Below are 26256 nucleotides of genomic sequence, written 5' to 3'. Positions count from 1 at the left end.
ATCGTTTGCAATATTCAGGTGAAGATTCACCCCATGATAAAACAAATTATTTTGCGAGATAACAATAAAATCTATTATTTGTGTATGAATTTATTATATGGTTGAGCTCAGCAAACAGTGGACATGCAAGAACAGGATTGGTAAAAAAAAAAACATGAACATTATTATTTTTTCTATAAATGCTGGACTTTTTCTCTCTCTCAATGAATACATGTGAATAATCATCAAATTTAATCGCTATAAATACCAGAAAATGTCATGATATCATTTTAGGTCTATATTGACCATCCCTAGACTCTGCTTTTTCAAACAACGTATTTAAAATGAGTTAAAACAACACAATTCTTAAGCTTTTTGGGGTGACAACTTTTACGTTCAATTCACTTAAATTTAAACAATTATAGGTGCAGTATGTAGGTTTGACACCCCAGTGGTTGAACTAGGTATTGCATGCCTGGTTCAAAACGCGCAAGCGCATTTTGCCAGATTGACAGGAGCGAGCCTGACTGATTTTAGGCTTATTTAAGTCATGTTCTAAATAAAAGCAGCGAAACGCGACAGTAGAAATATTTTTCTTATTAAAAGGAGTTTTAACCAACACCTGAAATGTATGTTTTATTTCTTGCAGCTAAACAACACAATAAACTGTGATCACCTCAGGCAGGGCTTGACGTTAACTTTTTTGATCACCAGCCACTGTGGCTAGTAGTTTTCCTGGAATTTATGGAGAGAGATCTCAGGTCTGATGGGAGCAAATTGTGGCGACTGACCACATTCCACCTCCGTGTTTCATCTGTTGTTGTTGTTGTTATTGTTGTTGTTGTGTCAGCGTCTCCACACACGTTCTTCCTTCTACATCATTAAACTGCCGGAGAGGCACCACATTGAGACAAGTTCAACGACGTACAAAACGGAATGCCTCAATAAATCTGATCTGCCTGTTTACATAATCGTCGCATTGTCAGATATCCGATTTATATCTGATTTATTTACACTTATGAAGGAGGCCAGAAACCGATCTCTGAAAATCCGAATGCATGCTTTTTTTTCATGTTTACACGGTCATATAACAGATCTGATCTGTGTCACATATGAGCAAACAATCGGAATTGGGTCACATTTAACTGGCAACGTAAACATGGCTTTATTGCCATACTACAGAAAGCAGCAGCAGATGGTTCGTCTCTTGAAAATAAAATAAACCCTTTGAAATTGAACTTCAGAACTGTGACTCAATGCAAACCAACACATATCAGTGATTCAGCATGTACATTTAATAATGTTAAAGAGGTTTAATATGTATGAATTAGATTGTAAACCTTACCATTTCGCTGGAGTGCAGTGAGTGCACTAGTCTGTGCCTCTGAATGGCTGTATTTACATTTCTGTTGTTTTTCGTCTGGTGCAAACAGCCAAATTTGCTTATCACTGCAAATCTTGACATGTAGCGTGTTGTTAGGACACAGGGTTACAATGTAACCTGCTCACCTAATGTTTACGTTCATAATATTTATACTTATTTGCTAATTAATAACCACCTCATGTGGAACTCTGAATCTTCGTCTCATTTCGGAGGCTGTTATCGTCCACCAGAGGTCGCACTACAGTCACAGACACTTTCAGAGCCTTTCTGACTGAATGAATGAATGAATGAATGAATGAATGAATGAATGAAATATCCCGTTTTCCACAAAGGCAACCCGGTGCTGAAGTATAATTGGCTAAACTGGCATTGGGCGGGGTAAATGACCAAAACAAAGACTAATGCACATAATGCACATTCTCAAAGCAGAATATCTGACTTCAGCATTGTTTTTCAGATAAACAAGAATGTTAACTCAGCATGTTTCTGAAATATCTGCAAACATAATATGGTATTTGTATGCTTTAAAAGAGTCAAAACGTACATACAACAACTTTAAACTAATTAAATCGATTTGTGTTTAAAAAAACATGAAGGAATTGTGTGGAACCCTGCATGTTTTACAGTGTTGTGGGAAGATAAACATGCTAGTTTCTACTTTAAAATCCCAGCGAGTTCTTCCTTCAAAAATCAAAGCACCGTCTGCGACTCTTTTCTCAATGTGGTGATGCAGTCATATATTTTGTGTGTGCTGACTCAGTATTAAAAGCCCCACGCTCAAACAAAAAAAAAAAAGCGGCAAGGAAAAGGGGCTGGTTGTGTAAGCCTCGCAGGTTGTCCTGTCATTTGCACGCCTGCACTGAATCAAGGGTCTCTGCGTCAGCTGGAAAATGTGCTCTACATCCCAATTACAGAGCAGCACAGCTGTGGAGAAGCCGACGCACTCCTGCAGCAACACTGCCCCCTGCTGCGTCTCCGTCAGCTCGCTATTAAAAAAAGCACAAGTGTTACGACACCGCTGCAGCACTTACATAAACACACAGGCCCCATAACCATCACTATAAGGCCAGTCCTAGCACTGCTTTGAGAGATCCAGCACATATTTATGAGAGCTGAATGCTGTTGTGCTCTTATAGTGGCGAAAAATAAAAGTTGTGACAGATGAGGAGATATTGAGAAGAGAGTAATGGCACCGGGTGTTCATTTGTTTTGTTTTCTATTCTCAAAATGTGGTGCAGTGGTTAGCACTGTAGCCCCACTGCAAGAAAGTCGCTGGTTCGAGTCTTGGCTGGGTCATTTGGCATTTCTGTACGGAGTTTGCATGTTCTTGTTGGCGTGGGTTTTCTCCGGGTGCTCCTCTTTCCCCCACAGTCCAAAGACATACGCTATAGGTGAATTAAATAAACTAAATTGGCTGTAGTGTAAGAGTGTGAATGAGTGTGTAAGGGTATTTTCCAGTACTGGGTTGCAGCTGGAATGGCATCCGTTGCATAAAACATATGCTGGAATAGTTGGCGGTTCATTCCACTTTGGCGACCCCTAATAAATAAAGGGACTAAGCCGAAAAGAAAATGACTGAATGAATGTTTCCTCATTTTTAAAGGGATAGTTCACCCAATAAAACAGAAATACTCACTATTTAATCGCTCTCAAGTTATTCCAAACATTTCTGTTAAACACAAAAGAAGATATTGTAAATGCTGTTGGAAACCGGTTGAAGGATAGACAAAAACTACAGCTGCCTGTTTCCAGGATGTTTCATAATATTTTTTTTATCTCTATTCAGCACATATTGATAAGAGCTGAATGTTGTTATTCTCTAATGGTGGCAAAAAATAAAAGTTGTGTCGGATGAGGAGATATTGAGAAGAGAGTAATGTCACCGCATGTTCACTTGTATTGTTTTCTTTCCCCCCTTTCTTTCCTCAGAGCCGACTCGCACCACCTGTGAGAATCCTGGGACGCCCCGTTACGGCTCTCTCAACAGGACTTTTGGCTTTAAGGTAACAGGATGAATACAGATTAAAATAATAATAAAAGACTTTCAGAGTTTATGACGGCAGCTTTAATGCTGCTTTCATTAAAGCCAAAAGATGAAAAGGAAATTAAATAACAATAAATAAATAGTCTTGTGAAATGTTTTATTTGACATAAAATGAATATTAAATGTTTCAGGTGATTTTTTTCACTGTTATCTTTAGAGATGCATTGATGTTTTGGCTGTTATTAGCTAATTGTTTAAAATGAGATTAAGATAATGACTATTTATATGCTGTAAAACAAAAGAAGAAAGGCAATTGCGTTAATTCGTGCTATGTATAGTGGAAATAATATTTAATTATTTGATTTATTTAATTATGAATTATTATTATTATTATTTAATTATGAAGTTACTTAATTACCGGAACTGCACTTTGTAAACTTTGCACTGCTAATACTTTATGATCTGGATTAAAATGTATTAAACAAATCAGATTAAACACTTTAAATGGCAAAGGACTTTAAATGGCAAAGTAGTTTCATTGATCATCATAGATTTTTAAGATTTACTGGAAAGGGATTCATATAAAATATTTTTGCTCACAATTTTGGCCAAATTTTGGCCAAAAGAGTAAAAATATATGTTTTTAAATGATTTCCGGGGTCTAAAAATTTATTATCTTTGAAAGTAAACTAAAGCTGTTATTGAAGGGGTGAGTTGACATGTTAAATACAAGTTGTTCTCTTGTACTTTAGTTATTAATTTAAGTCATTTTGATTTGTTGTTTCAAAAGAAATGTTTTTAATTATTTATTTATTTATTATTTATTTTTTTTGGAATTTTTATAGGGGTTTTTACCTTTATTGACTGTACAGTGGAGATTTACAGACAGGAAAGTATAGGGAGCAGAGAGAGGGAAAGGATCTCAAAGGACCTCAAGCCGGGAATCGAACTCTGGTCGCCGCGAGCACTTTTTTTTAATTGAAATAATTTCATATACAATCTTACATGTTAAAGCATAATATAACACACACTAGACGATCATTTGGAAACAAAACATTAAAACTGTGGTAATTTTCAGTTCAAACTTGACATGCTTTGTCCGTAAAAATTTTGTGCAGTTCGCCCAAAATGTTCTCATTTTTATAATATACATACAGTTTTTCTACATGCCGCGAGCACCTGAGTGCTATATGTCAACGCACAAACCACTAGGCTATTGGCGCTGACTTTTAAAGAAATGTTTAATAGAATAATAATATTTATTAGCCCTTATGTCATTAAACCACTTCCACAATGGTCTATTCACAATTACAGTCGATTGTTTCAAATAAAACCTAACACACTTGTTTTGCTGAAGCAAAAAAAAAAGAAATACAGGGGTAGGAATAACATTTAGGTGTTTAGGTGACCTATTGCTATAATCTTCGAATGATTCGAGTGCAAACTCACCCTCAAATTATGTTATGCGTTCAATCATTTCTTTTCCATGAAAGCGTCCTTCATGATTTTCAAATAGTCATTCTCAAACACACTTCAGACAAAGCCACTTGTTGTAGGCCCTCCATTACCTCACATCCACTACAAAATATTATTAAGACCTCTCAAGAGTTTTCCACTCCAAATATGAAATATATGCATGGATGTAAAAACATCACAGAACCTCTCAGTAAAAAAAGAGCAATCAACTACTCAGTAGTGCAAATAAATCTGAATGAATCTCATTTGGTGAGAAACACTAGCTTTGTTTACATCCACATCCAAGAGGCAAGGGTAAGGGGGCTGGGGTGTTATGGGCCATTAATAGTAACTTCTGGGGCCTCTAAAGTGCATGTGCTTTTAGGGCGCACTCACACTATGCTATCCCAACCGTGCCCAGGCCTGTTTTTGGGATCGTTTGAGAAGTGTGAGTGCTGTGAATCGGGCTCAGGTGTGGTTCAGTTGGCTGGCCCTGGCCCAGTTGGAAGAGATGTGCCTGAGCGCGCTTCACTTGGGCTTTGGCGCGGTACGCTTGTGTGTGAGTGCAAAACGCGCCTGAGCCCAAAACTAAAGATGAGACGTGACTTTTAAGGGACTGCTTCATATGGATTAATTAATTATTCTTACTGTTTAATGAACGCAAACTATCGTAGATTATTAAAGACGCAAACCCCTCACTGCACAACAGCTGCACCTTCAGCAAACCTCCTAATTCCTGCAGCACGAGGACTTTGATTGTTTATGAAGGTAACAGGCCGACATCAATGTCCAATCTAAAATCAACCAAATATCAACGTCCAGGGCTTTACATTAACACAGTTAATAAGACAGCCGCTTCCACTAGCCACTTTGGCAGGTTGGAAATAATTTTTACATTGTAGTTTTCTAAAAGCAGGGTTCGACAATAAGGATGGCCCAATATGTGTGCAAATGTGATCTTAAAATCGAGAAGCAGCACGACTGAGAAAAAAAACTGTGTTCGCACGAGCAAAAGCAGGTGACACAGGTGACATGATGCGTGCGACTTTTAAAAAGCGCGCGCGCTCCCGTTTACTTGCGCGAAACAACCGTGTGTAGAGGAAGCTCAACTGCTGCGATCAGTTCTCTTTGAAGTAGACTAGACAAAAAGCGATGCTCGTGTGAGAAGCAAACTTTTTGTAAGCAGCAGCAGCGGTCACTGCTTTCGTTCTAATTATTAGGTTACGTAATCTATCCTATATGTCGTTAGATAAAGACAACAAGATGAATGAAATAGCCCGTTTAATAAATATAGTGAGATTAGATCCAGCGGGAGATGCTTGATGAGAAGTCCGACTAGCACTGCTCTCATCTGGAGATGGGCTGCAGCGCTTGCCCGAGAGTGTCTGTGTGGCCACTTGATGTGCGTTTTCAGTGTTTTGGTGTGGATGGAGAGCAGTTCAGAAACGCTGGGTAAAACGCGAGTTTCGACGTGGATCGTTTTCATTCTAAAACGCCGTTTTAAAACTAAAACGCACTAGTGTAAACGGGGCCTTAGAGATGCTGCAATGGGGTGTCTTTTTACAAGATCTCCCCCCTGTCCTTTACCACATGTTACCTTGTATACTCAAGTCAAAACAAACAGCCATAAATTCAAGACAATAGAGGTGTCACAGAAACCCTGGCCTGGTGAATTTGAGGACTTAACCATCTCTTCGGAGGGAGAGCATCTTATCAAGATCTTATAGAAGTCAAAAACCAAATCAACATATACCAGTAAAATATTACTGTAAAATTAAGACCACTTTACCAATCACACGGAGACATTTAAAATGATACCAAACATCAATATAGTGCTGCAAGATACACCATGTTCAAACCTTGAACATTTTATGTGAAATGTGCTCTGATCAACAAGTCGCCTAAAGGCTGATTTATACTTCTGCGTCAAACACCGGCGTAGGCTACGGCGCTGACGCATAGCCCTTCGCCGTGGCCATCGCCGTCACTGACGTGCACCTCTCAAAAATTGTAACTACACGTCGCAACAACGCGTAGCGCAAGCTCTGTGATTGGTCGGCTTGCTAGCGCCGACGAGTCTGGGCGGGACCGAAAGCCGCGCGAATGGCGCGAGCGATTGTTTACAAGTGTGGAGTCCCGTGAAGGAGCTCCGGATGGAAAGTTTTGTTCTGTGTTTACCTCATGGTTAAAGTTGTTGCACGTCCGCCGGTTCCTGCCTCAAAATGAGCGAGTTTGAGTCACTTGTACATCCAGGAAGTGTTCAGAATAGCAAAACAGAAGCGAAGAAACTCGACACAGAGGAACATTTACATCTCACTGCCCACTAGCGTTTCGGAAGTGTTAATGCAGACCAACGGAGACAGCGCGCAGAAGTATAAATGCACAGCTGCGCGCGTTGCCTGCGCCGTGAGTTGCGCCGGTCACTTGACGCAGAAGTATAAACCAGGCTTAAAGGTCAAGAAGGGGGGCTTGGGGTGAAAGAAGAAGGGTGACTTTCTCGCATTACCCCCTGCTGTAGAGTAGCTCTGTTTCTCCAGCCTGTGTTTGCATTGTCAACAGTGATTTGAATAGAACAGTGGAACAGTTGGTTTCTTCATCACTTCTCAGATTAGAAAATGCATTGGAACATTGCATCTTGTCTCATGAGATTCAATAACTTCTCATGGTCTGATATTTTGGATTCTTACAGCCCTATCTTCAACTCATTAGATAAAAATGGTTTATTCGCAAATGTTAAAGCAATATATCAGTTGTGCGCATGAGTTTAACTCGCCTCTTTAGATAGAAACGCAGCTACTGAAACTGCTGAGGAAGAGCGTTCATCACGGAGATGTGCAGGCATTAACAATTCATGTCATCGCCGTATCAGAGGTCAAGCCCAGCGCAGCCTTCATGAAAAACGGCTAAATATCAGCCTTTCCATATTCACAAATCATTTGTCTGGCCTCCAGAAAAGAAGCCTGTCAACCTCTTTTTCCACCATCCGGGATTTAATGATGTTGGAGTCGGCGAGAGCACATATCGCACGCTCCAGATAAGCGCCAGTGTCTTATGGCTCCTCCATTGTGTTCTCGGTGAATGAGGACGTGTTAATCAATTAATATACCAAGCTCACATGCCAGTGTGTGACGTGTTTTATTATAATACATTCCTTGTATGTATCGTCCATGTGCACAGAGGCATTTAAGGGTCACTTTTGTCCCATGACCTTGCTTTGATTCTAACATACAGGAGCCTCACGGGTTCACATGAGAAGCGCTACCATATATTATGGAAATAAGTGTCACTTTACATCACTAGCGACCCAGAAAGAAGGTCACAGTGTCCTCTTAAGTGCTTGTTCAGGTGATTACATTAGCTAAAGTAGGTGCTAAAGTACCACATATGAGAATATTCACCTGACATTAGCACCTTGCGGCTTTTAGGAGCCTGAAATATTAAAATACAAATGAAAAAAAAAAAAAAAAAAAAAAATATATATATATATATATATATATATATATATATATATATATATATATATATATATATATATATATATATATATATAGCAACAATAATCAGTCCAAGGCACTCGAATAAAGTGAAAAATTTAAAAAGCCTTTATTCACATGGCTAAATTTCTAAAAACCTACGCATTTCGGCAGAAGTCTGCCTTCATCAGGGTAACAGTGATCAGGTGCGTCTAGAGCAGGGGTCTCAAACTCGCGGCCCGCGGGCCATTTGCGGCCCTCAGTGCAATATTTTGTGGCCCGCGCCGACCGCTGTACACTGACAGAATCAGCGGAGCGGGGAGCGCTCTCTCTCCCCGCTCCGCTGATTCTATCCGTACACAGCGGTCACTGGCCTTTGTTTACACGGCGGGCGGGGATGCCGGTGACGTCACCACGCACCCCGCCCCTTTGTTAGACGCTGTGACGGGCGAGAAGTGTTAGGAGGGAACTCGCCCCGGCCAGAACCAAGGTAAGCTGTTCCCACCCCTGCCTGCCACTTAGCTACCTATCTGCAGCCTGCCACCTACCTAGCTACAGCCTGCATCTTATATATATTATAGGTAGATACAGACTGGTACAGACTGATGTGACTGGAGTGGGGTGGGGGTATTTTATTTATACATATATATGCCTTTTTTTTAGGTGAGGCCGTGAGGGAATGGAAGTTTTGAGTGAGTTCCCCCAAGCCATACTGAGGGTCTCAACTGCTTCCGCTCTAAAGCCAAATGTGGTTCATATTTGTGAGAAGAAGCGCTGTCAAGTCTCTGGCAGCAAGGAGTAGGCAAAAGATGCCATGTTCAGAAGAACTGTTCATAATCTTCACTCAATGTTTTATTAATGTTCAGGACACTTCATGTTCAGAAGAAATAATTAAAACTGTTAATAATGACATTTGAGGACTTTATTTTTGTGAAATCCCTTATGCGGCCCAGCCTCACCCAGACTTTGCCTCCTGCGGCCCCCAGGTAAATTGAGTTTGAGACCCCTGGTCTAGAGTCTCTTTTGAGTACTACTTCTGCCGAAACGCGCAAAAATTTAGCCATGTGAATAAAGGCTTTTAAAATTTTTCACTTTATTCGAGTGCCTTGGACTGATTCTTGTTGCTGTTTTGATGAATCCCTTACCCAAAGAGCACCGGCCATACATTTGAGCTTACCCCAGAGCGCTTTTTTCTGATTATATATATATATATATATATATATATATATATATATATATATATATATATATATATATATATATATATAATTTTTTTTAAGCATCTGTACCTCGAAGTAAAAAAATTGACAATCAGAAACTGCAAGAATTAGGTGTTAAAAATTGTTTAATCTGCTTCCAGAAGACACTATTGGTATCTGTAAAGAATACTGGGTTCCACATGATTGATTTAAATTGGAACAACATTAAGGATTTAAGTTAACTTACAAATTTAAGTGGACTGAAATTAAAACAATTACAAAAAGTTATTAATTTGTGTTGTTATAACTTATTTTAAATAAGTTGTTTGAAAAGGCTGCAAACGATGGCACGGGGGCTTAGTGGTTAGCACTGCGCCTCACAGCAAGAAGGTTGCTGGTTCGAGTCCCGGCTGGGCCAGTTGGCAATTCTATGGGGAGTTTGCATGTTCTGAATGAATGACTACTTATTTTTTGTTTAAATTTATTTAAACATTTTTTTCATAGTATATTATTACACACACTCATGCACACACATGCATGTGTGTATATATATATATATATATATATATATATATATATATATTATTTTTGTTATCCATGGATTAATGGAAATAAAAATGCTGTTCTAAAGGAACTAAAGAAAACTAAAGAAGAGATTCAGTTGTGGTAGAGGGGAACGCATGGTTCCTTGGAACTACTTCAAACTGTTTGTATTGTGAAGTCCTAGTTGGGAAACCTTACTTTCGTTTAAAGCTAAGCCTAAGGACTTTCTTATTGTCCAGATAACTGAATGTTTGGAAAATGTATTAGTATGCTGTCTAAATAAGATCTGACGTTTTGTATACCATCATTATGAAGTTTCATTCCTCAATTATCTGCAAATCGTTAAATCAGCGCAAAAGCAGATCAACATATTTCAATGCACACAATGTTTTTTAACTCTAAATCAGTGACCAGTTCTCGTGACAGTTCTCATGACTGGCTCATGAAAGAATTACTAACAGGTGGAAGAACACAAAATCATCTATATGTGGTTTGTGTTTGCCCTTTAATGCAATACATACTGCTTCACTGATGTTTGAAGAGTGCCGTACTCATAATTTCATGCCTGTGTTTTAATTTCTTTAATAAACATGGCTGTCAAGCCAGGGGTCCGTTCTTCGTACGTAGATTACTCAGTTAGCTGGATTTGGATATTGACGATTTAACACGATCCAGGATCGTTTCGTTCTTTAAAGCTGATCCGAGAGTTGTTGTCATAGCAACAGTTCTGCTAGGTCAAACCTGATCGGGACCAGGTTCAATTCACATAAACAGGATTAGATCGACTCAGTTCAAGCAAAGATATTTTCTTACAGTAGTAGGTATATACACTTGGGAAAATGGTACATATTTTTCAACTATATATACATATATCTATAAATATATATATATATATATATATATATATATATATATATATATATATATATATATATATATATATATAGCCTCTTTACCCTTTGTGTATTACTCCGCCCACATACAGCCACCAAAAAGCAGACACTACAAATCTAAAGTTTAAAAGATGCTTGCTCAGCTGTTTAACTGTCAGCTTAGGATTTAAATCCAATTTGGAAGAAAGTAGTTCCTCATACAAAAGGGTTTTTGAGACTCTTATTTGTTGTTATTTGTATTTGTTGTTGTTGTTGTTGTTATGCAAAACAATTGTGCTTATTAACCCAGCAGACACACAACGTCATAAGACATTAATATTACGTTAGATTTAGGGACCCAGCATTTAAGCATATAAGCTGTTGTTTGTTTACCTTCAAGCTCTGCTTCCTTCAGTTGCTTGACGCATCGCGTGTGCCCGTGAAGCAGCCCGTGAGCGCCAGCACACACACATATCATGTACATCTCGACATGCAAAAGTGTTCCTCTATATTTTCATCGAAGTTGTTCACAATACTTCTCCATCCACAGAGTTTGTGATGTAGTCAACTGTTTACAAATACAAGCGCAGCCGTTTAAAGCTCATTTCTGGTTAATGATGTCTGAATTTACCGGCATTTTGTAATGGATGTGTGAATAGTCTTTTCCAGAAGAAATTCCGTAATGTCCTTGCCTGTGTGAACAGCACTTTTTTGAACTTACCGGTAAAGTCGTTCCAGAAATTTGTCAGATGTTTACCGGTATCACTGTGTGAAAGGGGCTAATGTTTAGGAGATTTAAAATAGACAGTAGCATAGTGCAGCTTACTTTGTGATTATGCTTGTTCTTTCTGTGGTGCTGTTAAAACCACAACATCAAACCTCTAGCTCTATTATGAAATGGTAGTCAATCACATTTTAAATCGCATTTTTGATCAAATTAGATTTTTTTAAACCATCCAAATCGTGCATCCCTAATGGTGCAATTAGTAGTTACTTTTTTGAATGAGCTTACTCAATGCTGATTGTGAAAATGGTGTCTAACAAAGTGTGTGTACGTGTGTGTGTAGGTTGGGAGTATGGTGGCTTTCCAGTGTCAGCCGGGTCACCTGCTGCAGGGCTCCACCACACGCCTCTGTCAGGCCGATCTCACCTGGAGCGGAACCCAGCCGGAGTGCATCCGTAAGTGTAATCCCTACCAAAACTTCTGAAGGAGCTAACTGGTAAAATATTTATTTGAAGTCAGGAGTTCAGCGTTTTCCATATATTCACGATTTCTCAAGTCAAAGACCAAATCTAAGATCGCCATTTTATCTTTCCAGTCCTAAAGTTTGAGTCCACATTTTTATATTTACTAAACTAAAGTGTCAATTCCAGGGACATTTAAGAGCCCTAAAACAAATAAACAAACACATAACCCAACTAGGCATGGGCCTACGTAGTTACGGTTTAACTGGTGACCGTGTTAACTGGTGTCCCTTTCCAGATGTAAGCTATTTACATTTGCAGACTGGCAGATTTGTCACTTTTTCACAGCACCAGAACATGCCCACACTAAATAAAGATTCTTATTACTTGTGATGGGAAGTTCGGATCATTTTACTGACTCGGATCTTTGAGTCTCGTTCATGGAGATGAACAAATCTTTTTTCGAGTCATTTCATTCTTTTGGTTCAATTTGCCAAAATATTATTAAAATGTTACGAATTGCTTCCAAACACATCTACAACTAGCCCAAAAGGTCAATCACACGACACATAAGTTATAAATAGAAAACTATAAGAAGGAGAAAATAAGTCAATGCTTACCTGCTCTTTTGTCTATGAAGGAATTGCTGTCTCTTTGCTCAGGTCACCTCTTCATGTCTTCAAATGTCAGTGGTTCGTTCACGTTACACTGACAGTCACATATAATCTTAACCAATGTACACAGTCTGAGTCGATAGGAGCTATGGTAATTAGTTCACCTTTCGAGTCTTCTGGTTCGTTCATCACGTGACAGAATGACTCAAACCTGAGGACTCAAGAGATGAACGGTTCAATTGGTTTTCCCGCTCTAAACGCATATGATTGGCCCTTGATGAACAAATGACTCAGACCCGATAGAGGACTCGTGAGATTAACGGTTCAATTCTTTTTCCGGCTCTAAACGCATATGATTGGCCAGTGATGAACAAATGACTCAGACCCGATAGAGGACTCTAGAGGTGAACGGATTAATTCTTTTTCCGTCTCTAAACGCATATGATTGGCTTCTGCCTTTCCGCGATGAATGATTCAAAAGACTTGAATTGAACGATACCACCTGCACAAATCTGCGCACACGCAGAGGAACGAATCACTCCCTAAGAGGACTCGCAGTTCCCAAATCATATTGAAGATTCGTTCAAAATTAACTAATTGTTCATGAACGACCCATCACTACTGATTACTTGGTGTCAGTGTCATTGTAAACATTATTGATTTTAATATCTGTGTAGCAGAACAGTAAATAACCTAAATTAATCTAAAAAAGAAAAATAATTTACACGTCATCAACGGGATTCGAACTCGTGTAGTCAAAAGATTCAGCACACGTATCAATCAACTTATCTGACTGAGCTACTCAGAACTACACATGAAGTGGTCTGTTTTAATATCTTTATGTTTTCATCGATTGTTACATGTTGTTTAGTTACATGTACTCCCGTTAACATGTTTCTACAAACTCTCCCGCTGATAGAATAGCTCTGAATGTCATAGTTGTAAACTCGTGTGTATCTGTGCCTTCGGACTCGTGTTAACTCGTGACCCATGCTCACACATGTAATGTACATAAAGATTTTACAAAAAAAATTAATACAATAATGATATTATTATGCAACATATTATGTCTAATATATCTGAATATATTTAATATATAATATTATGTAACAGAATATTACTTGAAAATCACAACATTTCAATATCAGGTTGATATTTGAAATTAGGTTAATTTTAGTTGTGTTGGAAAGTGACCAAAATCCAACATCTGATAGATGTCATAGTAATGTTCACACAACGTCAAGGTGTAACATGATTAGACGTTTATATTTGGTTGATTTTATATTAATTTTAGGGTTGGACATTCGACATTGACGTTGGGTTCTGACATCAACCTGATTTTCTTTCCTAAACAAAATCCAACGTCCCCACGACGTTGGAGTATGTTGCGGTACAACATCAGTATGACGTCATGTTGGCGTCCTGTGCCTGCAGGGTTAATTCTGATTGGCTGATTGGAATGTTGTCTCAGGATCAGCATAGATGTTAATCAAGGAGCATCTTCTACTTGGTAAAATTAGGTTGACGTCCGTTTTTGATATCTCCTTACTGCTGATTGGCTGCATGTGTATTTTGGGACTAGTCCTGACACTAAGTGCAAAAGTGTTTTTCAAATATTGCTGAGTGGATTTTTAATAACTATTAAATCACTTAACATGCTTCCCAGCACATTTCAAGACCAAGAAAATAAACATATAATGTTTGACTTGTTGGCGTCAACTTCTAGTCAAGACGATATTTTCCTTCCTCATGTCCAAAACCAAATCCAACATTTCTTGTTCTCAGAAACCGGACTCTTGGTTTCCTCATGGACAGTCAAGCATGATTTCCATGAGCCGGTGTCCAATTAAACTTGAATAAACTCCAGTTGTTCTCCAAACTAGACATTAAGATTTATGACTTTGCATTGAGACGCCATATGGTTACTTATTTTATCTGTTTTCGCTCTGCTAATTAAAGCAACTCCAAAAGAAGCTACAGCACAATCATATTCATAAGGCATTATGATTATTAATTTCACAACATTCATCATGCCGCTGCTAATTCTAAAGGAGCAGGACGCATTTATTTCTGCACTCATTTTAACATCAGCAGAAAAACAAACATGGCGGAAGTGCTCCAGAAACTATTTATGAACACCGTCTTCTGCAGTGTAGGGTTTATAACCACACACAAAATGCATAATGTTTAGAATTAAAAAAAACTTTCTAGTAGATCTGACTGAACGCAGTTTGTTTTTATAGCTATAGTTCAATTGATGGAGTACTATTGGCATATACAGTTAAAACCAGAAGTTTACATACACTCTAAAAAAAGGAACATAAGCATTTTTTTTAAATGTCTGATGGTAAATCATACTAAACGTTTACTATTTTTGGTCCATTAGGATTACCTAGATGATTTACATTTGCTAAATGCCAGAATAATGAGAGATTTATTTTGAGAATTTTTTATTAATTTCTAGACAGTTAAAAGTTTACACACATTTCCTTGGTATTTTTTTTAGCTTTGCTTTTAAACTGTATAACTATGGTCAAGTGTTTTTGGTATCCTTCCACAAGCTTCTCACAATAGTTTGAAAGAATTGTGGCCCATTTATCCTGACAGAATTGGTGTAACTGAGTCAGATTTGTAGGCTGTCTTAGTCGCACAAGTTTGTTCAACTCTGCCCACAAATTTTCTATAGGATTGAGATCAGGGCTTTGTGATGGCCACTCCAAAACATTCACTCTGTTGTCCTTAAAGCACTTTTTTACTAATTTGGCAGTATGCTTAGGGTCAGGGTCTGTTTGGAAGACCCATTTGTGGCCAAGTTTTCATTTCCTGGCTGATGTCTTGAGATGTTGCTTCAGTATTTCTACATAATGTTCTTTCTTCATGATGCCATCTATGCTGTGAAGTGGACCAGTCCCTCCTGCAGCAAAACAGCACCACAACATGATGCTGCCGCCCCCATACTTCACAGTTGGGATGGTGTTCCTAGGCTTTTAAGCTTTCCCCTTTGTCCTCCAAATGTAACACTGGTCATTATGGCCAAACAGTTCAATCTTAGATCCATCAGACCACAGGACATGTCTAAAAAAAAATGAGTCTTTTTCCCAGTTTCATTTAGCAAACTGTAATCTGGCTTTTTTGTTGATTCTGCCTTGTTTATTTTCTCATGTTGTCACACAAGGAAGCAGTGTGTTTGAGGTTTTCCTTAAACACTGTTCTACAGTTGTGCCTCCAATTAACTCAAATGTTGTCAATTAGCCAATCAGAAACTTCCAAAATCTTGACATCATCATCTGAGCTTTTTCAGAGGCAGAATAATCTTATTGGATGTAAACTTGACTTTTAAAGAAAAGTTATAACAATTTCTCAAAAAATATCTCTCTCATTATTCTGCTGTTAAGCATACCAGAAACACATTTAATAATCCTAACTTACCTAAAAGAGAAACAGTTTAGTCAAATCAACATCTGCCTTTTTGAAATGGTTATGTGCCTCTTCATACAGTGTATGCAAACTTCTGGTTTAAACTGTATATGTGCTCTCCATATTCATGTTTAGATTTCACAACCATAACATAGATATCAGTGGCACTTTATGGTAGTCTTAAAGTAAATTCTCCACATAGTAATCCTGAAATCTCTTTATTTTCTGTGAGAAAGCCATGAGTAACACTACTCAATGCTTGAACTAACAATGTGAAACCAACCTACCAGAATAATCTGACCAATCTAATGCTCTCTGAGGCTCATTTGATGTGCATTTTGAACCGTACTAAGAGAGAATCACTTAGAAAATGACTCAGGCTCTTTGCAAGAGTGAAGATTAATGTTTCTTACACAATGGCCACTTGAGTTGAATTGCGTATGAATTATGTGGGGTGATATATATGCGAGTTGTGATACTCTATCTGTCCCACACTCCCCTGCTTCACTTCATCAATTGACAAATCGCTGATCTCTCGGTGATGAAGGTCTGTCTGTGCTCTTTGCGGGGTTAAAGCGGAATTACTCCTTGAATAATCGATTTTAATTACTTTGCTAAAAATAAAATGCTTCCTCTGTTACAGTATCGGCAAGATGGTCGTCTCGTTCTCAGTGCGTTTGATCTACCTGACTGCAAAAACAATGAACTTAATGCTAATAAACTTTTATTCATATGATTTCGTAGTTTTTTAGTAACTTGAATGTCAAGTTTTGGTCATATAAGCACACACTGGAAAAAAAATATCTGTATTTTTTATGTTTTTTTTCTGTTTATTTATGGTCGTGAATTGCATTATGGTAGTTTTATCTCTGCTTTGTTGACTTTTCATGCAGAAAACTCCACTCTACAGTTTAAAAAAGTGACTTTTATTGATGTTTTAGAAGTTTAAGACAAGATATTGTTCAATAAATAATAATATATAGAGAATTAAGTCTGTAAAATAACAGAAAATGTACTGGCAGTTTATTATTACCAGGTTTTTGTATGGTAATTTAAAACACCAACCCAGACAATATATCATACATTTTCCTTCGGCTTAGTCTCTATTTCAGAGGTCGCCACAGCGGAATGAACCACCAACTATTCCAGCATATATTTTATGCAGTAGATGCCCTTCCAGCCGCAACCCAGTCCTGGGAAACACCCATACACACTCATTCACACACACACGCTCATACACTACGGCCAATTTAGTTCATTCAATTCACCTATAGCGCATGTGTTTGGACTGTGGGGGAAACAGGAGCACCTGGGGTCCGTTCTTCGTACCTCCCTTAAATGATCTAAGATGATTTGGCAGATCCCGGATCTTTTAATCTTGATAACTGATCTCTCGCTAATTTGGTTCTTCAAACAAGTTCGCCTATCAGATTAGAATGTCTGGATGAACTGATCTGAGATCGCTGCTAGTGTTGTGAAGGACAGATCTATCGATCCTCGAAATCATGATCAGCAATGCAATGATTGGCTGACGGCACAGCAGCGTAATGACATCATCTGATTAATATTCAATTATCCATGCGAGCAAAATTACATCAAATTAGCAGTAAGCGGTTTGTTAAATATGATACGCAATAACTTTACACATTTGTTGTGAGCTGCAGGCTTTACACTTTCATGTGTCAAGACAAGTGTATTCATCATGTATTTCAATGCAAATCAATGTATATAGTTCTACATTTAGAAAAGATTTTCTTTATTATAGTAGCCGTTTTTTAATCGGTGTAAAGAATAACTGGATGTTTACAACAGCATTTTGATTTTGGTAAAGATGTCTGCAACTTTTGTGAAGCAAAATCACCGTAATATTAGCTGTCAAAGCATGTTTATGACTGCGTATTATTGCTTTTAAAAAAGTCACATATTGTGCATTTCTATCATACACAAATTGTACTAAAGCGATCTAAAAAGTTCATATCAATAAGTTTTCTCTTTAAACCACCAGATGGCAGTCTTTGTACTTCATTTCGGAGTGCAGATTGTCTAAGTTTTATTAATATATAACTTTATATATAGTTAAAAATAGTTACTATTTTCCCAAGTGTATATAACTACTACTATAAGAAAATCTCAGCATTTGGTACATACTTTCAGTATTTTCTTTGCATGAACTAACCCGATCTAATCCTGTTTATATAAATGAACCTGCTTCCGATCAGGTTTGAGCTAGCAGAACTGTTGCTATGACAACAAGTCTTGGATCAGCTTTGAAGAACGAAATGATCCTGGATCGTGTCAAATCGTCAACATCCAAATCCAGCTAACTGAGTAATCCATGTACGAAGAACGGACACCTGGAGGAAACCCACACCAACACGGGGAGAACATGCAAACTCCACACAGAAATGCCAACTGGCCCAGCCAGGACTTAAACCAGTGACCTTCTTGCTGTGAGGCGACAGTGCTAACCACTGAGCCACCATCTTCTTATAATACGTAATCCCAACTGATACAAATATATAAGAAATTTCATGATAATTTCACAAGACCTTTAGGATGCTTTTGGAAAATGCAGCCCTGGTCTTGCTGGTCTTCATGGTGGCCTAAAAGACTATAGATCAAACAGGTTTATCAACAGAATCCGCAAAATCGACATCATATGCGTCGACTGAAGAAGGAGAAAACAGCTGGCTTCCAATTTCACAAGACAGATTGCCATTCAGTTGAAGCATTTCGAAAGCTAATTACATTTCGCATCGTGCCACTGCCCTAAAGTTCTGTCATTGTTTTGCAAACATTAGAAAATGAAACGATGAGATAGCTAGGAAGACACAAGATGCTTTCCCCACACACACACACCCACACACACACACACCCACACACACTTAATTGTAAAGCTGTGATAAAACAGCTTTTGTGCGCTCGCACCTAATCACACCATTTTTCCCCCAAGAATAATGGAGATCATTCTGTAATTACATACTGTAATTTTGTTTACACAGAGCAGTTGGCTACTCATGGAGTCAGGCTGAGTGCTAAATCATCTTTCTCATTCCACTCTTTTATTTTACACAGAATTGGATAATGGCTGGCTGTCCTTTCCATTAGCGCTCCGCTAGATGCATCTCCAATGAAATTATGCTTTTTTTTTTTTCTTGTGGCTTGCTCTGTCCTGAGGATTTTGTTTTATTTACTTCAAGTGGACTGTTTTTTAATATCATTCATTTATTGTCTTTCAGCATAGGAAAAGAAAGTATTGAGTAATCATTGATGCATGATGTAAAAAATACATGTTACATTTAAGTGTAGTGAGCAGGTATAACTGTACTGATGTAAGGCGTGAACTATTATAAAATTCTATACTGCCTGACAAAAGTCTTGTCGTCGATCCCAGTTGCAAGAGCAACAAATAATAACTTGGAAAGTAGATTTTTCCAATGGATCATCTGTTAAACTGCATCCCAGTCATTACAAATACTGCAGAGCAAGGGCATAGGTTTGCGCTTGACATTGGTGGGGACTGGGGATGGGTGAATACAAACCCCCCACACCCCCGCCAAGAATGAATAATGTTTATATATATAATATATATATATACATATTGCTATTTATTATTTAACTGCCATTGAAATTTATTATTAAGTAATCCTCTCTTCTTACAATTTATTAAGTTAAATTAAATAGTCATGCGCATAGCCAAGGAGGTTCTAAATTATAAGAATTTAAAGCTGTAATTTCTTATTCGAAGTATTTTTATTAATTATAAAACTGTAATAAAATTTACAGTTTTAATGTGTAAATAAAGCAATTAAAAGTGTAGTTATAGTAACTATCCAACAAGATTATCCAGCAAAAATTCGTCCTTAATATGTCACTAAAATGTCATATTTATACCTCAGGTGAATAACTGCAAAAAGGTTCAGTTTTGCATGGCGAGGCAGTGGCGCAGTAGGTAGTGCTGTCACCTCACAGCAAGAAGGTCGCTGGGTTGCTGGTTCGATCCTCGGCTCAGTTGGCGTTTCTGTGTGGAGTTTGCATGTTCTCCCTGCCTTTGCGTGGGTTTCCTCCGGGTGCTCTGGTTTCCCCCACAGTCCAAAGACATGTGGTACAGGTGAATTGAGTAGGCTAAATTGTCCGTAGTGTATGAGTGTGTGCAGGCCCGGATTGGCTAATCGGGAGGACCGGGAGAATTCCCGGTGGGCCGGTCCGTTTTTTGGCCGCGAGGGCCGGTGTCCCTAGCTGCAGAATCTGTTGCTCTCAGCAGTCACACTTTTCAAATTTATTTATTTACTTGACCACAGCCTTTTTATTCATTATTTTACCGCAACTCTTCTCTTTTCATCTATTTTAATGATTATAAAACTCAGTTGTGTCTCCTTTCTGAATGTAGCTATTGTGGTCCAGCGGTTAGCACGTTAGAATGAGACGCTGAAGACCCGGGTTCGATCCTCGTTAGAGTAACTTATTGTTTCCATTTTTATTGTTAAGACATATAATACTGTTAGGGTTGTTGAACATTTGAAGTTCTAAAGCAGCTGTTTTCTCAAAAAAAGACGGGATAGTGTCATTAGAAACTGATTTGGAAATGACCTTATTTTAATATAGTCAGTCGTGAACTGAGGTGGGCCGGTCTAAGGCTTGAAACTCCAGGGCTGAAAAGGAGTCCCACTCCGGCCCTGAGTGTGTGTGTGGATGTTTCCCAGAGATGGGTTGCGGCTGGAAGGGCATCCGCTGTGTAAAAACTTGCTGTATAAGTTGGCGGTTCATTCCGCTGTGGCGACCCCAGATTAATAAAGGGACTAAGCCGACAAGAAAATGAATGAATGAATGAATGAATGAAAACAGGTGCCTTTTAAATAATTTTAAATTAAACACAATATAATAAAAACTTTTTAAACTAAATTATTTCCACTCCAAAAAAAAAAGAGAAAATAAATTACACATTACAAAGAAATGACAGCCTGAATTAAGCAGATTTATAAGCAGTAAAGCTGAAATAACATTTTCTTGTAAACTAATTAAATAATCAGTTTTACTTTTCATTTCACTTGACACATTTGTGTGTTTAGTGAATTATTTATTCAAGCAAATAAACAATGAATATTGTCAAAAAAGTCAATAATTTACAGTTGAAAATCAGAATTATTAGCCCCCCTGAATTATTAGCCCTCTTGTTTATTTTTTCCCCTTTTTCTGTTTAACAGAGATTTTTTCAACACATTTCTAAGCATAATAGTTTTAATAACTCATTTCTAAAAACTGATTTATTTTATCTTTGCCATGATGACAGTCAATAATATTTGACTAGATATTTTTCAAGACACTTCTATACAGCTTAAAGTGACATTTAAATGCTTAACTGGGTTAATTAGGGTAACTAGGCAGGTTAGGGTAATTAGGCAAGTTATTGTATAACGATGGTATAATTTTGTCCCTAAAATGGTGTTTAATAAATTAAAAACTGCTTTTCTTCTAGCCGAAATAAAACAAACAAGACTTTCTCCAGAAGAAAAAATATTATCAGACTTACTGTAAAAATTTCCGTGCTCTGTTAAACATTATTTGGAAATTATTTTAAAAAGAAGAAAAAAATATGAATGGGGCTAATAATTCTGACTTCAACTGTAGGTGTTTTCAATCATATAACTAGTCGCCGTTCATATAAGTACATGTAAAGTCCATTTTTTTATGCAGCGATCCCATATTCTCTGCATAAGTGTATTTAGAAACCATGATAGATTCTATGCCTGATTACCTTGCTCTCTTTTCTCTGGATATACTATTGATCATCCTTATCAAAGTCTGGGATAAAAGAAGTGTGTCCAGTGCACAGAGCCAGAGCCTCAAACCAGGCTACTTTTGATCAAAGATGTGGTGGAGCAGTAGGAATGATTGAGTGAGCTGAGGTTTGCGTTTGATCTGCGGGGTGACAGGTAAAGGTGTGCACGCTTTAAGTGCCGTCTGCCAGCCCGCATCAACGTCTGCCACACTCAGCTTCTGTAGGGCACAGGAACATGGCGGTGTCAAAGACAGAGCAGGGATCCATACTAAAGAAACGCGCCACGTTGTCTTAAAACTTGGTTTTGATTTGGCCCACTGAAGGTTGAAGTAAGATTATATGGCGAATGGATAAGTACATTAACATAACAGATGCCCTTCCAGCCGCAACCCAACACTGTAAAACACCCATACACTCATGCATTCACACACATGCACTACAGCTAATTTTGTTTATTCAATACACCTGTACCGCATGTCTTTGGACTGTGGGGGAAACCGGAGCACCCAGAGGAAACCCACACCAACGGCTTGAAACAGCAACCTTCTGGCTGTGAGGCAATTGTGCTACCCACTTCACCACCGTGACGCTCATTTCCAATCATAATACTTTTAATAACTCATTTCTAATAACTGATTTATTTTATCTTTGCCATGATGACAGTAAAGAATATTTGACTAGATATATTTCAAGATACTAGTCAGGGGTGGACTAAACCAATAAGCGAGATAAGCAACCGCTTAGGACACCGGGGAATTAGGGGGCGCTGACCAATGCCAAGAAGCCTGTATTTATCATATAGCTCTTTTATTCATTACATCGATATTACTTCTACTTACGAAGTATTATTACTTTATTACATTATTAACATTGTTCTTTTCAAAACTGGAGGCCCCCATGAACAATGGAACGTTCCATCCGTACTGCACATGTAAAAGGTGTAAGCGCTTCCTTCAGTCAAAGACACTACTGCCAGTTACTGTTGGCAATTAGGAACTTTTCAGAGTACCGTAGCGGCATTTTCAAAACACTAGCAAATGTTTTTAGGTGTTACTGGAGATTTTTAGAGACTCTCATGTGTCATGTGTCATGCTTTACTGTTCCTAATGTTACTCTTCGCAATGAGCTGGGGAAAAAAATTTGAAAAAAGAAGAAAGAAATTTGAAGGAGGCTAATAATTCTGACTTCAACTATATATATATATATATATATATATATATATATATGTATACTCCCATACTTGGAATAGCTTAGGGCCCCCAAATACTAAGTCCGCCACTGATTCTAGTATTCAGCTTAAAGTGACATTTAAAGGCTTTACTAGGTTAATTAGGCAGGTTAGGGTAATTAGGCAAGTCATTGTATAACATTGGTGCGTTCTTTAAAATATAATATTAATATTTAATATTATAATATTAAAAATATTGCTTAATAGGGCTAATAATTTTCACCTTAAAATGGTTTTTAAAAAAATAAAAACTGCTTTTATTCTAGCTGAAATAAAACACATAAGTGTTCCTCCAGAAGAAAAAATATTATAGGAAATACTGCAAAAAAGTCTTGCTCTGTTAAACATCATTTAGGAAATATGTGAGGTATTTTGACCTCACCTGTAAATGTTAAATGTCCTCCTTTCTTGTGTTTGCAGCCCACAGTTGTAAACAGCCGGAGAGTCCTCCCCATGTGGACGTTGTGGGAATGGATCTACCTTCCTATGGTTATACGCTCATCTACAGCTGTCAGAGCGGCTTCTTTCTGTCTGGTGGCTCTGAACACCGCGTCTGCAGATCTGACGGGACGTGGACCGGGAAGATGCCTGTGTGTCGAGGTAGCGAACACATCCCATTGTGCTTTAAGCGTTCAGTCATTCAACTCAAACTTTGCACACCTGAAGCAACTATACAGTAGGTGCTGGAAAAAAATTCAACCGCGGATCCTTAAAAAGTTTTACATGCAATAATATAAAAATAAGGCCTTAATTAGTCTTAAATCCTCATTTCACAGGTTTAAAAAATGCAATCGAACCAACCCCGTAAATAAGATTTTGTTTCCGATATCGATATGAATAAAACAGTTGACCATGATGACAGAGTTCGAATCCGGCGAAGAATGGTTTAGAAAGTGAGTAAAACAAAAACAGAAGCCACAAAATAGAGCAAACAAGTAAATAACAGGGTGAGAACGTGATATAATCTAAAAAACGTGGTAAAAATCAGGTAGCCATGAGGGCTTTTCTGTTCCTGGATTGCTTTTGAAAATACTGTTGGTTGGGTTTTGGGAAGTGGGTGGGCGCTGGTCAATCGCTGCATTTGGAAAAAACTATCCTTAGGTTTAGGGAAGGCGGTGGGTGGTGGTATCGGTCGGTCAATTAGGCCGTACTCACACTAGGTACAGTTGCCTCGAACCGGGCCAAAGCACGCTTGTCCTCCCTCCCGTCTCCCCCGACGGCCCGCGCTCACACCATATCGGGCCTCGGCACGCTTACGTCATCGCTGCTGCGCTGTTGAGAAGCGCTCTCTATGGCAAGCCTTTTTAGCATTTAAATCTTTGTTCTGACTCCATAAATATATTTAGAGATATCTCTAATTATATTTTGACTAGTCATAATTATAATTCGACTAGTCAGAATGACAATATGAGATATCTGCAATTGCAATTGTACTAGTACGAAATCAGATTGGAGATATCTGCAAATATATTATGACTAGTCATATTCCTCCATTGACTTCTATTGAAAAATATTTGCAGATATCTCTAACTGAGTTTTGACTAGTCACAATTGTAATTAGAGATATCTCTAACTAAGTTTTTACTAGTCATAATACATTTGGAGATGTCTTTAATTCGTCATATTTAGAGATATTTACAAATATATTTGAAGATATCTCTAATTAATTTACTAATAGTCGAATTACAGTAGTAGATATCTTGAATTGGATTTTTGACGACCAAAGCCCAAGTGATCCGCGCTCAGGCACACCTCTTCCAACCGGGCCAGGGCCGGCCAAGTGAACCGTGCTTGAGCGCGATTCAGCGCACTCACACTTCTCAAACGATCCGGGAAACGGGCCTGGGCACGGTACGGATGGCATAGTGTAAGTAGGCCCTTAGTCATTCAGTCGAAAGCTGATAAATTTTTGCGAGAACAGCTTGCTCGAATGGCACTCACAAGAGAAATTTGAGATCTCAAAAAGTGTACACAGCAGCCTCTGTACTTGCGAAAACAAAAACAGCAAACAACATAGATCCTGGGACGTATTTTGCACTCTCCAGAAATGTATATAGGGGTACATTTTCAGAATGAGTCTGGGTTGTTTGGGACGCATGCAACGCCAAAAAGCCCCAAAACCTCAAAAACAACAGGTGCATGAGAAACGGTTTGGCCTCCAGCATCTTATCCTAAGAATAAACTTTCGAACAGGCTCCTTTTTATATGTTCAGTTATCAATTTGTGTTTTATATAACATCTGCTATATAAAAGATCTTATTCATGATAGTACTAAAAACAAACAGCATGTGATTGTTCTAATCCCTCAGCAAAGGGTGTGTAAATTCATGAGCAGAGCTATAAAAGCTTTCAGTCTGTTCTGGAGTATCAGGCAGTTAGTTAAAGCAGACGGCTCTGCGTGTGAGTGTGTTGAGGTGGGGATCTGGAGCTCCGGCGTGAGGCCTGTGTCTGCTGCACTGCTGTGATTTTTATCTTCTGCAGCCCAGAGCTCTGCCATGCATGCGCACAGCTGTACACTTCAGGCTTTCAGTAATTACTGCACATAAACAGATGTGATTGTGTATAAAAAAAACACTCCAGAGCGGTCGACTGAGAGCTGTGATGGGGCTCTGTTTCTTTCTCTCTCTTTCTCTTTTTTGTGCTGCCACAAATGTATGTTATAAATAGCATCTGTTTAAACAGTACTACACTACCTGACAAAAGTCTTGTTGTCGATCCCAGTTTTAAGAGCAGCATATAATAACTTGACTTCTAGTTGATCATTTGGGAAAGTGTCTGAAGGTAGATTTGCATCCCAGTCATCACAAATACTGCAGAAGACCTATTGGAACCCGCATGGACCCAAGATTCTCACTGAAATCAGTCAAGTTTGGCTGGTTTGGGGTTACAATGAGTATGGGGTGTGCGAGAGATCTGCAGAGTGGATGGCAACATCAACAGCCTGAGGTATTAATACATTTGTGCTGCTCATTACATTACAAACCACAGGAGAGGACAAATTCTCCAGCAGGATAGCGCTTCTTCTCGTACTTCAGTCTCCACATCAAAGTTCCTAAAGGGAAAGAAGGTCAAAGTGCTCCGAGATTGGCCAGCCCAGTCACCAGACATGAACATTATTGAGCATGTCTGGGGTAAGATGAAGGA

At 38.4% G+C, this 26256-nt stretch overlaps 2 protein-coding genes across 19 annotated transcripts in view; both read left to right on the top strand.

The window, feature by feature from the left end:
- The window catches only part of ppt1 (palmitoyl-protein thioesterase 1 (ceroid-lipofuscinosis, neuronal 1, infantile)), an 847627-nt gene that overhangs the window by 399582 nt on the left and 421789 nt on the right, over positions 1 to 26256 (top strand). The window lies entirely within an intron of this gene.
- Positions 1 to 26256, top strand: part of csmd3b (CUB and Sushi multiple domains 3b) — a 1026877-nt gene that overhangs the window by 970681 nt on the left and 29940 nt on the right. For all 18 annotated transcript variants that reach the window (XR_015517226.2, XR_015517225.2, XM_087296029.2 and 15 more), the window contains 3 exons: positions 3293 to 3366; positions 11957 to 12068; positions 23533 to 23712. Coding sequence is in view for 16 of the 18 variants with exons in the window: in XM_087296029.2 (XP_087152155.1) it covers positions 3293 to 3366; positions 11957 to 12068; positions 23533 to 23712 (366 nt within the window). In the remaining 2 variants the exon portion in view is untranslated. The remainder of the gene's footprint in view (positions 1 to 3292; positions 3367 to 11956; positions 12069 to 23532; positions 23713 to 26256) is intronic.

The sequence above is a fragment of the Danio rerio genome, chromosome 19 (assembly GCF_052040795.2).
Source record: "Danio rerio strain M-AB ecotype USA chromosome 19, GRCz13ab, whole genome shotgun sequence".
NCBI lineage: Eukaryota > Metazoa > Chordata > Actinopteri > Cypriniformes > Danionidae > Danio > Danio rerio.
Note: the sequence above shows the minus strand (reverse complement) of the source record. Positions and strands in the feature narration are given on the sequence as shown.